The sequence below is a fragment of the Pseudonaja textilis genome, chromosome 4 (genome assembly GCF_049901715.1).
Source record: "Pseudonaja textilis isolate UNSWEBS1 chromosome 4, rPseTex1.2, whole genome shotgun sequence".
NCBI lineage: Eukaryota > Metazoa > Chordata > Lepidosauria > Squamata > Elapidae > Pseudonaja > Pseudonaja textilis.
This window is the reverse complement of record NC_141993.1, coordinates 16,241,782-16,262,072: the sequence shown is the minus strand read 5'-3', so window position 1 is coordinate 16,262,072 and position 20,291 is coordinate 16,241,782. Positions and strand designations below refer to the sequence as shown.

At 37.8% G+C, this 20,291-nt stretch overlaps 1 protein-coding gene across 6 annotated transcripts; it reads right to left on the bottom strand.

The window, feature by feature from the left end:
- Window positions 1–68: 68 nt before the first annotated feature.
- On the bottom strand, window positions 69–19,370 carry MACROH2A2 (macroH2A.2 histone). 6 transcript variants are annotated; one of them, XM_087932321.1, is made up of 9 exons: window positions 17,460–19,370; window positions 14,472–14,706; window positions 13,429–13,535; window positions 8,827–9,024; window positions 5,246–5,356; window positions 3,746–3,845; window positions 3,191–3,280; window positions 1,933–2,107; window positions 69–789 (listed from the first exon to the last, which is right to left on the bottom strand). In XM_087932321.1, exons 2-9 carry the CDS (start codon window positions 14,641–14,643, stop codon window positions 624–626), a joined length of 1,119 nt encoding a protein of 372 aa, XP_087788447.1. In that variant the 5' UTR covers window positions 14,644–14,706; window positions 17,460–19,370; the 3' UTR covers window positions 69–623. The 6 variants fall into 6 exon arrangements, with proteins under 6 accessions (XP_087788447.1, XP_087788448.1, XP_087788449.1 ...); XM_087932322.1 differs by having other exon boundaries at window positions 17,601–19,370; XM_087932323.1 differs by having other exon boundaries at window positions 17,809–19,370.
- Window positions 19,371–20,291: the final 921 nt, after the last annotated feature.

Sequence of the window (20,291 nt, the reverse complement as noted above, 5' to 3'; positions counted from 1 at the left end):
CCGAGAAACTTCTTACTTTTGAAGCCACTTTAAATGTTTATGGAAATGAACAAGAATAATACACAAGGTTAAAGTTTTAAAAAAGCATGATGCTATTTTTTTATCAAAACAAATAAGATGAAATATTTTTTCAGCAATTACAGGTCATTCTGGGATAAAACAGTAAAGCACCAAGTGAGTCAAAATTATCTTCTCTATCATGGAACATAGACACAACATAAAGATTTCTAACTACCAGTGGGAAAATAAAGGGAAGCAAACAATCCACATTTTTCAACTGATGGATGCATTGAATTGTTTGCTACTCTATAATGAGATTATTTTTTTTTAAAAAAGTCTAAACTAAAATAACTTGAGACATTAAAATGTAATGAATTGGGAAAATAATTTCTTGGGGAAGATACAAAATGTAGAGGGCCTAACGCATGATATATCTGCAGCTCAAACTCTCTCAAACAATTCCCCCCTTTCTCCCTCAATAACAAAAGCCCTTCACCCATCACAAAACTTCAAAGCTACTCACATATTCCGTCCTCACAATATTTTAAAAATAAAACCCACTTCTAATTCCCATTCCTACTCATATTCATGTTGAAAAATAAATTTTCATTTGGCTTCTGTTACTACTTTGCATCTAGCTTTGCCATCTCCTGCACATAGATGCCAATGCTCTCACTGTCAAAAAGCAGAAAGTAAACGTTCTTCAAGGAGGAAGGACTGGAGTCATCAAAATGGGAAGAAATGGCTTTCAGAGTCACCTGGGCTGCAGTCTGCTTTGGAAAACAATTTCTAAACAAAGAAGGAAAGGTTGTAATTAATGTTCAAGTAGCAAAACATTAAGTCTTAAATGGTGAAACAATATATAATTGTTATATATTGTAAGTAAATAACTAATAAGCTGAATCTTACTTGGGGTACTCACCTTGGTTTTTCACAAATTTACTGGGCTCAATGCCAAGTAATGTACAGATTCATCCCTCTAGGTAGATAATTTAAGGCAAGGTTTCGGGCCATCCAAATGTAATAGCACTCAAAAGAAAGATGTTAGTGCGGACTGACTGGTAAAAAGCAGAGATGTTGGGAAAAAGGCTGGCAAATAATCCAGTCAAATATAAGGTGGGAAAATGGAAAACTGAGTTTAAAACAAATAGATCAAAGTAGTGCACGATAAAGTAAATGTCTGGAAGGTGGTGCTCATCTCCGTTTCTTAGCCAATGGAGCCTGCATTGTCCAGAGAGTTACGTGGCCATGTTGCCAGCAAGACTATTTGTTGAGGTGCATGGAACATACCTTCCCACTAAATGGTACCTATTTATCTACTTGATTTGCATGCTTTCAAACTTCTAGGTGGATAGGTGCTGAGGCTCATAACAGGAATTTGACACAGATTGTCAGTTTTCCAGTTGACGAGCTTAATGTCTTTAACTGTTGAGCCACCACTTTGGAAATGCAGACGCAATCAAAATAATGTGATCAAAAGGAGTTTCCATAAAATACTCCTGTATGAGCCTATTGGGCCCCAATGTTTCAAATATAAGATGCAACATGAAACAAATAAAATTTAGCAGTAAGTTATGGCAACTGAAAAAAAAAACGCCTACTAAATATCTATATATCATGTAGTATAGGGAATTTTTCACAGTGTATGAAAGAGATTTATGCTGGCAAGCCTACCAGTTATTTCCTTAAATATGTCACAAAATGTTAATTTGTGCTAACAAATGTATGTCAATAGAGGATATCTGCTGTTTGGATAATAGTTCTTCCTGGGAAACCTCTGAAGACCGTTTTTAAACACCACATACAAGACCATCCTAGACTGAGGTATATATTTCAATTAGATGTTATAAGACCAGTTGTTACCAGCTATTTTCTTAAATGTATCACAAAAGGCATGTGCTAATTCTATTAAGATATTTATATAGTAAATACCTGCCACTGGGAAAAGGTGGAAAAGCCACAGACTTCAGCTTCTTATCTTCAGCAGCAGTTAAACAATTCTTTATTGTCTCCTCCAGTTGTTCTTCACATTTGTCTGAACCCCATTGTGGGATGTGACAGTGAATGACAAATTTTGCTGCTAGACCAGTAGCCTGACCGAGAGCAGCTGAAGGGGGAAAATGAGTCTATTACCTTAGGCAGAACTATATAATTTATATACTACTATATTTCTCTTTCCCATAACCTTCAATTGGACATCACAGGACAACAAAAGAATTCTTCCAGAATTAGGAGTAAAGGTTGTCATTTCCTGTACTGCCAGGATGGAGGCCCCATATATAAATTGGGGATTCATAATTTTTTAAAACCTTGCCTTCATGCTTTTCAACGTAGAAAAGGAAGAACCATAAAATAAATATAAATTGGCTTAATTGGTTTTATCCTAGCCATCAAACAAAATCATCCCATCGTTGTTTATATAAGGGCTCTGACATTTCAGTTCTGCCAGGTCAAGCAGCCTATATACAAATGCAGCAGTCCCCGACCTTTCTGGCTTGGCAGCCAGCCCCGGGGGAGTCGGGGGAGGGTTCCTTGTGAGTAGCAGGTGTGCATGCGAGAGAGTGCGCAGTTTTGTGTGACTGGTGGGTGCGTGTGCTCACTACTCACGCAAAGGGAGTAGTCATTGCTCACGCAAGGGGAGCTTCGTATGCGAGCCTAATATGGGGGCAGAGGGCTGCCGCTTGTATGGGGGCAGCTTTGCACATGAGGGCAAGGGACCCCTGCTCACAGGTCAGGAGCTTCATGCATGTGCATGCTGCCTGCACGGCCTGGTTCTGAACAGACTGGGCCTGGCAGTGGGCCACAGTCCAGAGGTTGAAACCTTTGTGCTAATGGATGGACCGTCATTTTTTTTTTTAATGTGGGAGAGAATTAAATTTTCCTTTTTCTTGCTTAAACTGATGTATTGGAGATCAACAGGACCCCCACTGACTTTATTGCCACTACCTGAAGACCAACTTGAAACTGAAGATGTTCAAACACCAACTCTACATATAATCCTTTTTCACTCTGTTTTTTACAGAGTCATCCAAAAAAGATGCCTTCTCTGAAATGCTTAAGCATCTTTTAGATTAATTTGATTGCCCTAATAAAGGCATTACCCACTTACTTTTTACTGATTCCTTCCCCCAGGCTGGTATTTTTAAAAATGTGACTAAAGTAGATTTTACATAATTAACAAAGATCTTACCTTCCGTGACTTCCAAAGGTCCCTGTGACTTACGAAGTTCCTTTACCGTTTCTAAGAACTCTTTACCACCAGCTTTTTCCAATGCTTTGCCTGACCAGAAAGAAGACAAAGGAAGGCATGTTTTTTTTCTATTGCAGTTCTGAACGGGTCTCTATGTATTCATGCAGATATACAGATTCAAATTGAATGGTCAATCATTACTTTGGAATTGATTCTCTCATTACAGTTTTCTTTTATCATTGACAATAAAATATTTATCCTCTGTGTCTTTATATATGTGTGTGTGTTTGTGTGTGTGTTGCTAACAATAGTATCTTAAAAGCTTTTATACATGTATAACATAACTTTCCAGTGGGACTTAGATGTATATATATATAAAACATACTTTTAGTTGTCTGTAATACTTATAGTACTTTCTAGAGCAATTACATTTCCTATTTTTAACTCTTATTAAAAAGTTTAAAGACTAACAGATTCAGTAGTTCCTACAGGGAAAAAAATACTATTCAGATATTTCAAGTATTTCTATTTGCTTCAAAATAATTTTAGACTTACCTACTTCCTCTTTGAGGTCTATTTCACCAGTAGTCGGATGCACAATACCTTCTACTTTCATTGAACCAATATGGTTGATGTCACTTTGTGTCAAAGATAACTGCAAAATGACAATGCAACAGGATCAAAAACAAACAAACAAAAACAAACCTAAATTTGAAGATTATGAACTAGTGAAACTAGACTCCAAGAAACTTGTTATAAAAGTCTTATAAAATTTTTTGTTCCCAACATGTCATCTAGAAATAAGGACTTCACTATCCTTCTTTCATGAACTTGTTTTCGCTTTTTTCAATTATTTATCATTTTATTAGTTATCAAATATATCCATCCCATAAATTGGGCTGGGCAATATTTTTAATTAATTCTGAACTGTATGAAATGTCTTCCTTCCTTCCTGTAAACTATTTAATTGATATAATTAATTTAACTTCATCTTGTAATTTCTAGGCTCTTCTGTGTGCTGGTTGCCTTGTGAAAATTAGCTATGAACACAGCAACAAGTTTTATAAAACCCAACGGTATTTTATCTTTATAATTAAAAAAAAATAGAATCATCCCACCTCTATTGAGTTGCCTGCCAACTTTTAAAGCCAATCATCTAACCAGTCTTGTTACACATATGCACAGCAATAGCTGGGCCTCCGGTTATATGTTTCCACGGGATATGTAGTGACAGTAATACACCTTAACTATTCAAATGCAAGACAAAATAATATTCTATGTACACATGCTTAGTATTTTATTTTCCAAATGATTATTCTTAATAACCTAATTAATATGCATACTCTCAGCATCTGCATAGGAAGAAGTAATTATGGACATACTTAAGAAACATGCATCCTTTTTGTCTATTGGTGGCTCAGGACAAGAGGTTTTTGCATTTACCGTATATATATGTGTGAGTGTATGTGTATGTGTGTGTGTGTGTGTATGTATATGTGTGTGTGTGTGTGTGTGTGTGTGTGTGTGTATATATATATATATATATATATATATATATCTAAAATTATATTCAATTTATTGTAATATAAAATAATCATCTACTTCTTTTAATTTGCATAGATAAAATCAATTTGGAATTTCATCTGACTAGTTCATACTTTTCAATGAAGAAGTTGCAACAAGTACTGTACTCAGAAGTATCAAAGTTATGTTGATGTTTATTCCTGAATCTTGTATCAAACACTTTTCCAGGGAGGTACCTTTTTATATACAATAGCCAAGTAGATACTCTGAAATATTTTCTAAGAGTTGCAGGCCCATAAGGCAACATTTGCAATTCTTCCAGGATAATGGTGACAGGCTTGTTCAGGCTACAAGGAGGGGAACGTTGCTGAAAATCACTAACAAATCTTACATTACTCATTTACCAAGTGAGGCAACTAACTAAAGTGCTAATGAATTCAGAGTTAAATTTTTGCAAGAAAAGATAAATATAGATCTTTTCACTGGAGAATATTTTTGAAGTACAGAACTTTTTACCCTTTAATTTTGTACCTTCTGTCCAGGAACAAGGCTCTTGGAGGAGAGTATAGTGAATCCCTCTCCAGGTCCATCATCGGCTGTTGAATTTGATGCTCCTTCTTTTTCATTTTCCTTCTGTTTATTCTATTAAAATAATATACATACTCAGAAACAGAAAAGCTAAGAGGAATATTTAAAATCCAATGCTTCTACTAAAATGGCCGAATGTTACTTAATTTTTTACAATATTGGAGTCACTGACCAGAATATATGTATTTGCTTTAGGAAAAGACAGTTATTTTCAGATTTAAAAACCCACAGAAAATGAATTGTAACTTAAAATTACAAGATTATAAGTAAGCCTTTAAAACAATATTCAATACATAAACTAATCAAAATAAATTTTACTAAAGAGCAAAAGCAAGTTAAACTTCAGTACTAAGCGCAGTACACTAAAATGAAAGAAGGCCTTCTGAAGGGCATCTGGGGTCCTTGTACAGTTCCTAGAGTGGGAATTCCAAGTATGAAAGACTGTCACAGACAAAACCCTGTCCTTGATATTCACCAATCTGATAGTTACTATTCATAGGTCAGATAACAGAGTCTTAACTGCTTATCTTAAAGGTTAGGAAGGCTTGTACAAGTGCAAGAACTTCTTCCGATAACTTACAGCACTGCATGGCCTGAGAGGGCACTTTAAATTCGGCCTGAATACAAATATACAACTATAGCATACCTGTCATAGAGCATAGTATAAGTGTAATATAATCACAATACCTATAACCATTTTGGCTACTGCATGCTACACCAATGGTAGTTTTAAGACTGGTCCGAAGAGGAGACCCACATATTATATATAGTATGACTATAGTTGGAAAGCTAATCAAAGATGGTAAAAAGCAGATATTTATAAGCCTTCAAAATGGGTACACAGTCAAACATGCATTTGCCTAGCCTTCAAGAGCATTTCTTGTTAGTACATCTCAGTGGTTTATCTTTCCTGCAGTTTGGAGTCTAACATTCAGTAACTCCCTTATTTCATGGCCTATGAACTGAAATATAAACACGGAAACTATTTTCTAGAACTCTAAAATAGTTTGTTAAGAAAATAACTGCCCTGTTCAGTCTCAATAAGGCAAGAAAGTATAATATTCTGGCTGCTAGCAAAATCAGGGAATACAAGGCAGCTAACAACTCACAAGATCGTTGAAAGCAGGAAACAAAGCCAGGCCATACACAGAATCCAGCTGACAGTCAAGGTGTCAAAGAGAACATGTTCAGACTCAGTTCCAGGCTCAGTCCAAGCATTGAGGGACAGAGTTTGAATGAATCAAGAGAAATCCAGTTCACAGACAAAGGCCATAGCCTAGTAGACAGACATCATTTCTAAGACTAGCTGTTGGGAACTAAGGCCAGAGCTCCCGGGATCGATCCATACTCTAGCTAGCCACCATTAAGACCTTTAGAAGAAACTCCTCTTTGCACCTTAGTTTCTGGGCCAATGAACCCTTTAAACCTGAAAAACGCTGCTCTTTTAATAATATACTTAACCTTTATTTCTGAAATCTAAACTGCCTGCATACAGTGGGCTGACTCATCCAATTCTGACAAGGAACTCTTGGCTTCAAATTAATCTAAGGCTACATTTAATAGTCTAGAACTATAACTAGTTTATCATTCCTGGATTCCAGTTCTGAATTTTATGACGTGGAAGCTTGTTCAGATTTATTTTCTGATGAGGATTTTTTTCAAAAGAAATATGACAAATTGATATAAATTTGCATGTTCAATAAAATAGTTTCACTGGATTTAACGATGTTCATAACTGAAGTGGTTCATAGAGGATTTTTCTATTCATATATGGAAATAATTAATCTAAAATATATATGACAAAGCTCAATATATTAAGCCTGGGATACTAAGCATATTCCCTGGAAATGAGCATCGTAGAAGGCGTTAAACTACATCCAAAGACTTTTTCATTGATGAAAGAGGGATTTGTCTGGTGGCAGGCAACTTCCATATCACATTTATTTGTGTTTGCTAAGGGAGATATTAAAACCTGAGCAGTCTAAGGCATTCATAGGTTCAGTTTTATATAGGGGTTCATGGCACCGACAAAAATAATATATGCTGCCCACTTGTGACTTTGTAGAGAAAATATTTTTCATCCCTTCATCAGATGAAGGTTTGTTTTTATTTTCAAAATTCCAACCATGTCTGGGAACTGCACAGTTGAAAAAGCTGAAGTTGTTTGGATATAACCAAAATGATTAAGTATGAAAATTTATTAGACCTACAAGGAAAGTTAAAAACACGACAAGAATTACAAGAACGAGGATTTATAATTGATCAGTGGGTGTACCTTCAAATTCATAGTAAATACAAACAAGACATTAAAGAATTTGGAATCTACAATAAATTACAGACTCTAGACAAAATTCTATTAGGACCAAGTAAAAAAAAATATCTAAATTTTACAAATATTTATTAGAAACAGAACTGGAACAAGAAATTGTCAAGGGAAATATGATTGCGTGGAGCAGAAATGTGGGTCGGAGCATTACCCTAGCAGAATGGGAAAAGGTCTGGAACAGGAACATTAAGATCACGAAATCAGCAGCTTATAAAGAAAACTTATATAAAATGTTTTATAGATGGCACCTGCCTCCTTCGAGATTGGCCAAGATGCACCCCAACACGAGCCCCAAGTGTTGGAAATGTCAAAACACAGAAGGTACCTTCTTCCACATGTGGTGGTCATGCAAGGAAACCCAGAAGTATTGGCAAAAAATTAGGCACTGGCTAGAGGAAATAACCATGGAACAGATTGAGTACAAACCGGAGTCCTTCCTTCTAGGAATTTTTGATAAACGAATATCCAAAAAATCAAAGTATATTACAATCCATATCTTAACCGCGGCCAGACTGGCATTTGCCCAGTGCTGGAAACTACCTTCCATCCCCACTGAACTTATGGTCATTCAGAAAATTTTACAATGTGCAGAAATGGACAATCTAACCCAAGCATTAAAAAATAAAGAATCTTCAATTTATTCTAGCAATTGGAATCCTTTGTATATTTGGCTTAATCAAAGATAGTTCACCGCTAAGAAGACTAAGGCCGACGATAGCTTTGAAGAAGAAAAGACCTTACTGACAGTCACAAAATATGGTTTTATTATAATTGTCTTTCCTACCTTTGTTTTCCCCACTTTTCCCCCCTTCTCTTCCCTTTCCCTCTTTCCTCTCTCAAACTTTCCTTTCTTTCCCTCTTGGCTTACGCCAAGACTGGTGCGTCTCTTTGTTGTATATAATTTATAGCTGTGTTGTTGTCTTTTTTTTTAAAAAGTAAAATTAATAAAGTTTATTTAAAAAAAAAAAAGAAAAGAAAAAGCTGAAGTTGTTCCTCTGATTTAACTTGCAATGGCTCTTGGGTCAGTTAATAACAATCAATAGTACTTAGGAAGATTCTATTGAAGTATAAAACTTTTACAGCATCTGAAATAAATCTTGGTTAAAATAAAGAAACCTTTCAGGAGAGAGTAGGATCAAGTTCTAAGAGGACACTTACTTCCAAATTATCAAAACTGATTGCTTTGAGTTCTGCTCACCTTTTTAGGTGTCCGAGCTTTACCAGTCTTTGCTTTTTTCCCACTTTTCTTGGCCCCCAAAGGTTTTCTTCCTCTCTTCTCTGGAGTAGGTGAAAGGATAGTATCAGATTTGCTTTTGGCGCCTCGTTTTTTGGCAAGAAGCTCTGGATGAATTCTGGGAAGGACACCTCCACTTGCTATAGTCACTCCTTTTAATAACTGTTGAAAGAGGCAATGTAGAAAGATTGAAAACATCTGAAAACAATTTCTTAAATTTAACTAATTTACTCTAAAGAAATTTGTTTATGGTATTTATAAACAGTGTACAAAATTGAATAACTAATATACAAATTTGAATAACTACATATATCCTAAGTTCCTTTCAGGAAAAGTAAGACTGCATTAGTAAAATAAAAACCCAGTGACTTGTTTTTATTTATATTGTCCCTTTTACAGAACAATGGAGAATTAGTTCCTTTCAGAGAATATCATGGATAAATGAAGGAATTACCTTCACAGTAAGATTCCCCTTTATAACAGGAAACTACAAGTAAAGTAGGGCTGCCATACGTGAGATGTAAAAATCCAGACTAGACTACAGCAGAGATGTAGTAAAACCTAAGTAGATGGAATTTTCCAGTTACTGTACCCTAAGAAAAAATACTAATATTACAGTACTATGTTCTGGCACTGTTGTACTTGCCTATATCTTACAGTTACTATCTATTCATAGATGATAGGTAAATAGGGAATAAGGTTCAATTTGGCAGCCTTGCAGCATGGCTTGGCTGGTACTGGATGCAACTGAAATTATTTTTAGGGGGGAAAAAAAACAAAAACCTGCAAGCAGAATGCCCCTGAAGACAAAAGCCAAGTATTTCAAGGCAAATATAATTCCAATAATAATGAAATACATACACGCCATAAAACAAACAACAGGGAGGCACAGCAATAACTATAGACACTACAACCATTAGGAAGATAATTGCCAGATTTTAAAAATATAAATAATACTAAAGAGAGTATTTTTCACTTTATGTAGGATTAATTTGTCCTTACCACTAAGGAGCTGTATTTTCCCCTTCCTCACATACTTAGAATTAAGAAACAAGATAAACAGGCATTTCCTTCATAGCACTTCTCTCTTTAACAGTGCTGATTCCACTTGGTAACAAACTGAAACCAGGGCATCTGCAGGAATTTTCCCAGTGAGAGAAAAAGTATATGAGCATATATTGGTTTATAATTTCTGGTACAGCTGGTAAATTAGGGGAAGCAGGAATAGGACAAATAGCTATGGAGGAGGTAAATCCAAGGAATTTCATGGGTAGATTTTGAATGTGGATGGTATCTTTTTATCAAAAACTAAAATCTTCTCTTCTTTCCATGCACATTTTACTTGTTCCATCCATTAAGTATCAAAACCATCAACTCAATTTGATAGTCCTCCTATACAATATTCCAAAAGCAAAACAAAATCCAGATTACATGCCACCATCAGAATACTCTACATTGTTGAATTGTGATGTCACTGGCTTAATTCTTGATGATTGCTTTATAGAGATGTGGACTACAGAATTTCCCAAAATATCTTATTGAATATTTTCCACTTCAGGAAAGTTATATAGTATATTAGTAATTAATTGCCTACCACTCAACGTTATTTCCAACATTCTAGTAGAAGTAAACTTTTTCCATAAATCAGAGATTTTAATTGTTTTGAATATCCTATTCAAACCCTGTAAAATAGGTTAGATCTTTTTTCACATCAAATACTAAACCAATATTTAAGCAAAATATGAATATTGAATATAATACTCATACTCATTTACATAGTAACATTTTCCAGTTCAGCATTTTCTGGAAAGCCTTATCTTTGTTCCCTCAGCAACGTTCCCTGCACAAGTTTTTAAAGTGATCCTAGATCAGCGGTCGCCAACTGGTGGGCCGTGAGAAAACTTTGGTGGGCCACAGAGAAATCTCGCCCCCAGAGCACCCCCCACAAAGCAATTAATCCAGGCTGCACAGAAACGCAAGGCTGCGTCGCCCACATGGCCCGTGGGAACCCTTTCTGCCCACTCACTCCTTACCCGGCAAACCATCAGCTGTTCTGCTGTGCTGGGAGATTTAGATTAGCTAGGAAGCAGGAAATGGTTGGATTTCTTGCTTTCTAGCTAGTCTTTAGCTCTTCGACTCTGCTTTTAAGCACAGCCGAAACTCCGTTAGGACTGAAGTTTCTATTATTCAGTGCAGACTCACGGCAAGCAAATTTTATGTGACAGACTGAGCTAGCCAATGGCAGATAGATAGATCACTGAATGATTCTGTGAGCAACTCAATCTGCCTGCCTGCTTTGCCTGATTTTGGGTAAAAGTTGCTCTCTTTTTTATAAAAGAACTAATATTTACATACATGGTGTGTTGTGAGTTAATTTTGTGAGTTTGCTTGCAAGCAAATTTTATGTGACAGACTGAGCTAGCTGATGGCTCAGTCATCATCTAGCTGATGGCTGAGCTAGCTGATGGCTCTGAATCTATGATTCTGTGAGCAACGCAATCTGCCTGCCTGCTTTGCCTGATTTTGGGGTAAAAGTTGCTCTTTTTTAATAAAAAATTCAATATTTATATAAATATTTATAATATTTACATACAAGCCATTCCCAGCCACACCCACAAATTAGGCCATGCCCACAGAATCGGTTAGTGGTCCGTGGGATTTAAAATTATGAGTTTGGTGGTCCCCGAGGTCCAAAAGGTTGGCGACCCCTGTCCTAGATGAATGCTAATACTGGATGGGAGACACTGTTTAAGATAAGATCTGAAAATACATTTAATTACCAATACCAATGGGTAGACTATAGGTAGCATGTCTAACCTGTGGCCCATGAGCCATATGTGGCCCCTGACAATTAATTATGCAGCCACACAAGATTATCAAGTCCTGTTGTTGAATCATGGATGTGAACTGAAATGAGATGACCCTGGAAAAATTCAAAAATGTCACCTAGTACTTAATAAAAGATGTAAGGCCTGCTGAACTAGGACAGTGACTACAATAGCAAATGTAACCACACTTTTGCAAGGAAACCCACTATTTCATTTTCAGAAGGAATCTTTTTAAAAAAAAAAAAGGTTTGTAAAAAAACTGAGAAGGAAAATAAAAAAAGTTTTTAAAATATTCGGAACACTTCTATTTTTTTCTCACTCAAACAACACAAAAAGTTTAGTTACAATGCATGGTCTAGTCAGGAGATGTTCTAACAAATCCCACAGTTTACCAACTTGACTGAAAAAATCCATTAGAATTTTTAAAAAGCTATCTGGCCACAATTGGAACAAAAAAGAACACAGTAATATATAATAAATGCAGAAGAAAGTTAAGGAATGCAAAATGTTTTTGTTTATTTAGTACTTCAACTGATATGCAGTTCTATTTCCAAAGACTCTGAACATTTTTATGGGTAAATAACTTTAAAACAAATATTAGTACTGGATGAGAAAATAGTTAAAAAAGAAAAAAATATGTGACAGCAGAAAATCAGAATCACTTCTTTGCATCTATTAACAATATAAAAAGATTATGTCCATTGCCATCAGTGACATAAATAATGCACAAGGAAAAATGTTATTCAGCAAACATGAGGAAAAATAGAGAAATAAAAATGTACCTAAATTATTAATTTTAAAATAAAAATGGATTTCAAATCAGCATATGTAATAAAGTTACAATATCCCAAGCCTTGTTAAAACAAGATAACTGGAGAGTAGTATTTTAACATTATATTTGTTTATCTGGAAATAAATCTCATTGCAAATCTTTCTATTCCCTTGCCATATTAAAGACTAATAAATGTATTTTGGCTTACGGATGAAGTATTTAAAGTGTTGTAAAATAATAAGCTACTTCATGCTTGTATAAAGTGGGCACAATGACTCAGTGATTAAAGACACTTTAACGGAAAGCTGACAACTTGGGTTTGAGACCTGAGCAACATGCAACAGGGTGAGATCGTTACTTGCCCCAGCTCCTGCCCAGCTAGCAGTTTGAAAACATGCAAATGCAAGTAGATAAATAGGTACCATTTTGGTGGAAAAGTAACAGTGTTCCCTGTATCTTGGGATATAATCATGCTGGCCACATGACCACAGAAATATCTTTGGATAATGCTGGCTCCCTCGGCTAAGGAATGGAGATGAACACCTCCCCCTAGTGTTGGACACAACTGGACAGGGAAACTTTTACCTTTTCACATTTGTATAGCATTTTATGTCTGGTATTGGTTCACAAAGGTATGCTATTTACATTGTAAGCAACTAACTGTAAATTTGCCCCATGCCTATTGCAAAGCAGTTTGATAAAAGTTACAAATGTTTTGAATACTTTCAAAAGTAGAAAATAATACAATAGAAGATGGTTGAGTCATAAAGCACCTTGGTTGATGAACCCAGGAGAAAAAAATGATTATTTAAATGTATACATGTACTGTATTTTGAGTATTGGGGGAATTCAACCTCTCACTTAGTGGTACTAAATTAACTATTCTTATCAATCAGCCACAGTGGCTCAAAAAACTTAGAAGATAACACAATAAAGTATCTTTTACAAATAATCCAAAAGGCCTACCTGATTTAACTCTTCGTCATTAGCAACTGCCAGAAGGATGTGCCTTGGAGCAATTCTTCCCTTTTTGTTGTCTCTTGCAGCATTTCCAGCTAATTCCAATATTTCTGCTGTAAGAATAATGCAACCTCAGTTACAAGTATATTGCAGTATTAAATGCACTAAAATGTAATTATGTACAGTATATTATATATGTATATAATTAGTCAATAATATTACACTAAGTTTTCTTTCTTGAAAAAGATACATTTAAAATCTCCAAATTTGATCAAGAGTATCATAGAGCTATTAACTAATAGTCTTGTTGTAAATGTTTGGCATATCTTTTTAGAAAATTTGATTTAGGGTTTTGGGGGAAATTATAATAAAGTATCATCAAATTCACAATGTGCATTTGTACAAAAAGATAAACATTCAAATGTTGATCTACCATTAAGAACTTTGAATGAAATTTCTTATTTTAAAATTATGTTTTATAAGCAGTTCTATTAAAGTTAGAACTTAACATTTTCATTAAATTGTTGAAGGCCATCTTTATCCACCTGAAGTGCAATTTCTTGTCTCTACAGTATAGCCCAATTCAGATATTACTGAAACTGGAATGGTTACTTTGTGAGCTCCAATTAGATCTTACCCTCTTTCATCACCCAAATGATGACAGCAGGGAGAAAGAATAATCTCGTTTTTATTATTGCATAGTAACTATAATGTATATGGTTTCTGAACATATACCATTTTTAATTTATTTCTTCTCATGGCCCAAAACATCTTGCCTTTGAGTGATAAAATTGCATGGAAAGTCTAAAAATAATGTAACTAATATTTGTGTTTTTAATTTTGTAATGCACAAAACATGTTACAAAAAGGATAAAACATACTCTAATGGATTCATACTATTCACATTGTTTTGTTAAAGGCCAGAATTCAAACACAATTTATGCTGCAAATACTTTAATGACTCTACCTGTTGTATAGCTTAATTCCCCAAGACGCCACGCAAGGGCCTGGCTTAGTATATCATCATTATAATGGAAATATGCATTCACCTGCCAGATATTCTATGACAGCTGCCATGTATACAGGAGCACCCACTCCTATCCGATACTTGTATGTTCCTTTCTTCAAGTACCGCATCATTCTTCCCACTGGAAAAATAACACCTGCTCTGCTGGAGCGGGATATTTTGCTCATTTTTTTCTTTCCACCTCTGGCTGACATGTTGCTGGTTGTTTTTCAGGGTTCTAGTAGACAATTGCTTTTGTTTGCTCTAATAAAAAAAAACTTATGAAAGATGAAACAGGAAATTATGAATATATAATGACAGCCATTCTACACACAAAACAATTTAATGATCAAAATTGTAAGTTTCATGCAAAAGTATATGATGTGATATTGATTGCTCCAACCACATTACAGAGTGAAGAATTTCACAGTGCAAGAATATTTCAGCAGCCAGTTTTCTGGTCATAGTAATTCTATTTATTGATTCAATTATTTCAAATGTTGACTTGTCAGTGATTCTTATATGCCCAAAATGGACCAACCTATGTACATCAGATATCAACACGATGGGGAGATTGTAAAATTTGTAGAACTACAACTCAGATTCTCCCAAAAACTTTATATGACTAGGGAGTAACATGAGTACCAAAAAACAAAAACAAAACCAATCCAATGATGTGTTGAGTAGTTAGCAAATGTTGATTCCAACTGGATAAACTCTGAACTTATGTGAAGGGGGATTGGGCAGGTAGTCCAAATACAAAATCGGAATTCTGCATCTTAAAAGCTGCATTCAAATAAACATTTGGGAAATTCAGATTTAGCACGAAAGGTCAATAAAACTACACCTCATGAAATTGTCTTAACTGTATCTACTTTGTCAGACATGGATATCTGCAGTAAAAACACTGGAGTAGTGGCAAGCCTTCAATTATTTGGAAAAGTTTCTTTTTTTATTTCTAGCTTGTATATATTTGAAACATTGTAAAAAGTCTAAACCAGCTTCATGGCCCTCTAGTATACCATCCAAACCTGGAACTTCAGTGGATGGGTGGAACAAGTTTTCTATCTATCTGCATAATTTATAGCAGGCTATCTCACAAATTACAATTAGAAAAGTATTCTGTTTCAAAATATGAGACTGGTTTCATATTTTAGTCACAGACATTAAGATTGGATTAATCCTGCAAATATAGGGCAGTGCTAGCTCATCTTATTTTTTGTTACCCCTGGACAACCACTCAGGCATATACCAGGATAGTTAAATCAAGAACAGATAAAGTATGAACAATAGTTGCATTTCTTAAGCGTAACAAGCTTTGAAACAAGCAACCTATTTCATGTTATTTAGATGTTAAGTCCACATTTAATGAATCTTGTGGGCAGACAGCAGTTGGATTTATCGGCCACAACAATTTGCAAAAGGCTCCTGGCCATGCATTTAGTGGAAGATCTGCTCATGGAGCCAAGCAAGGGCCTCATTTTGTTGTTGATAAGCATGTTTGTTTTCTGTATACATGGAACATTTTTCTAAATAGCCAGGAGTCTTCACACCAGAAACAGATGGTTAGCTTCCTTAAATACTAAATTATAACATCTATTCCATTTCAATTCTATGGCTCCATATTATGGTGATTTTATCTTAATTTAATTTTTTTTATCTCATATACTTGTATTGTCCACATATCTTTATATATGTGTGTGTGTGTGTGTGCATGTACATAGACATACACTTTTTTTTAAACTAAATTTATCAGTGATTGCATGACCTCTGTAGATGCCATATGCTAAATAAATAAATAAAATAGCCAGGAGGAAGCAATGCAGCGGAGGCTTTTGTCTTTCGCTGTGAGAAGATTTTAGCCACATTTTTAAAAAACAAAACAAAAAAACCCTCATGTATTACAGAAATTTGTATTTATTGACTTATATCCCACAGCTCATAAGGTGCCCTATCTTCCTTACAGCAACAATTCTATGAGGTGGGGGCGTCTCCATCAAATCCTACAGTCCTTGACACAGGGAGTAATATATATTGCACTTCTTGATTTTTAAGTATTTAGGTTTTGTGCCTGACCGTTAAGGCAGGTCTCCAAGGAGGTTATATGGTGAAGAAACAACACCCGCCCCCCATCCCTTTTTTTTCTCCTTCCTTAGACGGAGGGTGGGAGGAGGACTGGTAAGGGCGGGAGGCAGAGCGAGCCTAAGTCACATTTCCCCCCTCAAGAGACCCCGCATTGTCCTAACTCCGAAGGCGCCCCTTAGAGAAGCTGCCCGATAAAGGAGGCGCGGGCCACGCCCCCTCCCGTGCCTGGCGGGGACATAGGGAGAGAGCGAAGGAAGCGGCGCGCGCGCGCTCTCCGGGAGGACGGTTGAAAAACGCGCGCTGACAGCTTCGGGATGGGAGAGGGGGGGGAGGCAGCGTTCTGAGGGGGGGGGCGGCCGCCAGGGAAACCCGGCGCTGGAGCGCGCCCGCGCGCGAGGGACGGTGGGAAATCCAGCTCGTTTCTTTCCCGCGCGATTGCAGCTTTCTTCTCCCCTCTCCCCCCCACCCCCCCGCCTCCCTTTCAGCCGCTCGGGCGGACTGAGGGGAAAGGGAAGCGAGGCGGGCTTCCCTTCGTCGCTGGGGTTACGGGCAGGGCGAGCGCTTGAGAAGGGTGGCTCCTGCGCCATGAACCGACTCTTTCCCCGAAAGATTATCCCGGAAAGGGAAGCGTCGGGGAAGTGACCTCTTCTCACCCCGCTCTCCCGGGGGGAGGCAGGCACGGTGTGGGGAGGCGAGGCGAGAAGAGGTCGGCGCGGCGAACGAGAATGAAGGGGGGCGCCTTTCTTACAATTCTACCCCCCCCCCACACACACCCGCCCTCCTCGCGCCCGACGCGGCATCCTTCTCCCCGCTCGGCGACCTCCCCACCACGACCGTTCAATGACCCGGCTGCCCTCCCGCCCGCCCTTCCCCTTCCCCTTCCCTCCTCTCCAGAGCCGGACTGCCATGCTACGGAGGATGGGCGGGGGCGGCTCGGTCCCCTTACCCGGTCCGCCTCCGCCTTTTTCGGAGCCAGGGGGGGAGTGACGACGAAAGGCCTCCGCCGTCGCCGCTGCGCATCAGCCGCGTCCGCCGCTGGCGGCTCTTTCTTCGGTCCCCGCCGCCCCCGCCCCGCCCCACAGATCACCTGCCCGGCGGCGGCCGCCGCCTCCTCCTCCTCCTCCTCCTCCTCCTCCTCTGCCTGCCGCTTCGCTCCTGAGGCGCCGCCTCGCTCTGCCTGCTCCCCGTTCGCCGCCTGTATTGTATGGTTTCAATGGCGGCAGCTCTGGAGGCCGGTGGTAGGAAGCGGTGGCGAGCGGGGCGGGAGCGGGGGGGAATAATCTTTCTCCACATACCACCTCTAGGAGGAGTCACGGCAGCGCGGTCCTCGGAGCGCCCCCGCCGCCAGCCCTGGTATATAACTCTCCCGTGCCTGTGTGGGCAGAGCCGTGAAAGGGGGCCAGGTGGCCGAAGCCGCCAGCCCAGAGGGACGTTGCGGAGAGCAGCGGGCTTCATCTTGCCCTTCGCCGCAATGGCTGCCTGGCAGAGACCCAGCCATCCGCCCCGCCGCGATGCGATGCGAAGCGATGCTCTCTCTTCTCTCTCTCTCTCTTTCTTTCTCCGGCGAGGTTGGTTCTTCTCAGCCGCGGCTCCCGGGAAGCTGCTGACCACCTCGATGAAAGCCTGGCCCGAAAAAAATGGGGTTGGTTAGTTCCGGAAGGTCGGGCGGTGATTTGGGGATGCGGCAAACATCCACCCAACTTACCGGCGATCTATTGCGGCGCATCCCTCGTTGGGCTTTGAGACGCGCTTAGAGCGATGAATGGGTTCTTCACTGATGCCCTATGAGTCCTCCTCTCCCAGCCGCAGGATTCCTTCAAAAAAAAACAACTTTACTCATTCCTATTTGTTGCAAAAGGAAAAAAAAATATCTTTCTACCTCATTTCTGAATGTTTGCAAACCACAGTTTACAAACGAAGTAATGTCCCTTCGAAGATCGTTCAGATTTGCGGGTTTACTTGTGGGTGTAGAACAGAAAGGTTTGTATGTAATTGAGTGTACTTTTGGGTTAATTACAACAACTTAACCGTACTTAGTTCCAACAGATTTCTGAATTTTAATGCTTTTACAGCGATAGCTACAGGCATATGCTTTGAACTCTGTTACAACATATAACGATTCTTATTAGACCTGTGCAAATCTTAAAAAGTGCTTCACAGGGCAGAGGAGCACAGATGAAGACCTGCTTTTGATAATTGAATGAAGTCTTTCTGCTTCAGAAGTTGACTTTCCTTGTCTGTGTTCAAGCCTTTTTGCTTATATTTTAGCAGACTGCAATCCTCTTGAGTTTACACAGTTTTATTCCGTATTTTACAAATTATTGAAAACACAATTGTACTAATGTACAACTAGGGGGAGAGAAATGATACTTCATCAACCAACAAGTTCTCAAAAAAAAAATCTGTCACTTTTGTACATCTGGAATTTGCTTTCTAATGTTTATTGTAAGTTGCTCAGAGTCATTCTAGAGTTGAGCAGCTTTGGAATCTAATAAAACAGTGTCCTTATTTATTTACCATTTTGATGGTTATCCTACCTCTCCATCCAAATTATCCAAACAAGATCGGATGTATTATGCTGGTGAAAGATACACAACTCTAGGATGAATTTTTAACATATGCAAATCTACTGTGTGCAACATAAGCCTCTGGAATGTCTCTTTCCCCAAGAGTGATGTGGCTCTCATCCTCCTGTAATTTACCATCGGAAATTATTACATTTCTGACTGCCTTGGGGAGATGCTGATTGTAGAGTCTCCTTTTGCTTGCTTTGTTTTGGTCTTGTTTTGAACACTTTGCTTTTCTTGCCAGCTGAATCTTGTACATGTATATTGGTTCTTGTAAGCCTATTTTATTTCCTGTAAATAAAATAAATAATAAATAACAAAAAATGTTAATAAAATTTGCAGTGCTGTCATGTGTTATGTCACTTTCTCTGCTATAGTGAATTACCATGTGGATTAGAAATTCAGTTGTAGAAAATGCTTTCCCTGTTCATAGAATATGAGTCAAGAAAGAAATCAAATTTGAGTAATGTGCTTAGGAATAAGGCTCTAAAATGTATGAACACATTTTATGTTACAAATTTTAATGCCATTTTGGGTTACAAAATTTGATACCATACCCCACAACTGCTTTTTCTACTAGTTCAGTACTTTATACATATTTGCTTGGTGCAAGGTTTTCAAGAACAAATATAAGAGAAGCTTGTATTTTGACATGGGTATCAAGATGCACTTGGAGAATTACTGAACAGGAATTGAGAACAACATTCAATGATCAAATGATCATGAATTAGATAAATAAGAGAGATATTTTTATTACAGTAATTGCCCAATTGACATGATAGCAAAGCACATAAGGTAAATAATAGAGCAGTGAATCATTCTGATATTAACTTATCAGTACCTGCCAATTTTTTGAAATATAGCAAAATGTTGCAAGATTTGCACCTGTTTGAGAATAAATAATCCAACTAAAACAAATCTGAATGGTTTTAGAATTTTATTAGTTGGGTGGGTGAAGGATGTGTGTTTGTTTATTTTCATGGTCATGATATGCACTGAAGATGGTGTTTGATTTTGTTGTAGGAGGTGCAATGACAATAAAGTAAACTAAAATTATCGAAGGTTATGAGATGAAAATGTATATCCCTGTACATTTATTATTGTAAAACAATGTGGCCTGTGGTTTTAATAGAAATAGCACAGCAAGGGCAAAGTAGTAAGCCAGGCTGAAATGAAATTGTAGTTGGGTTGATCTAGATTTTCTTAAAAAA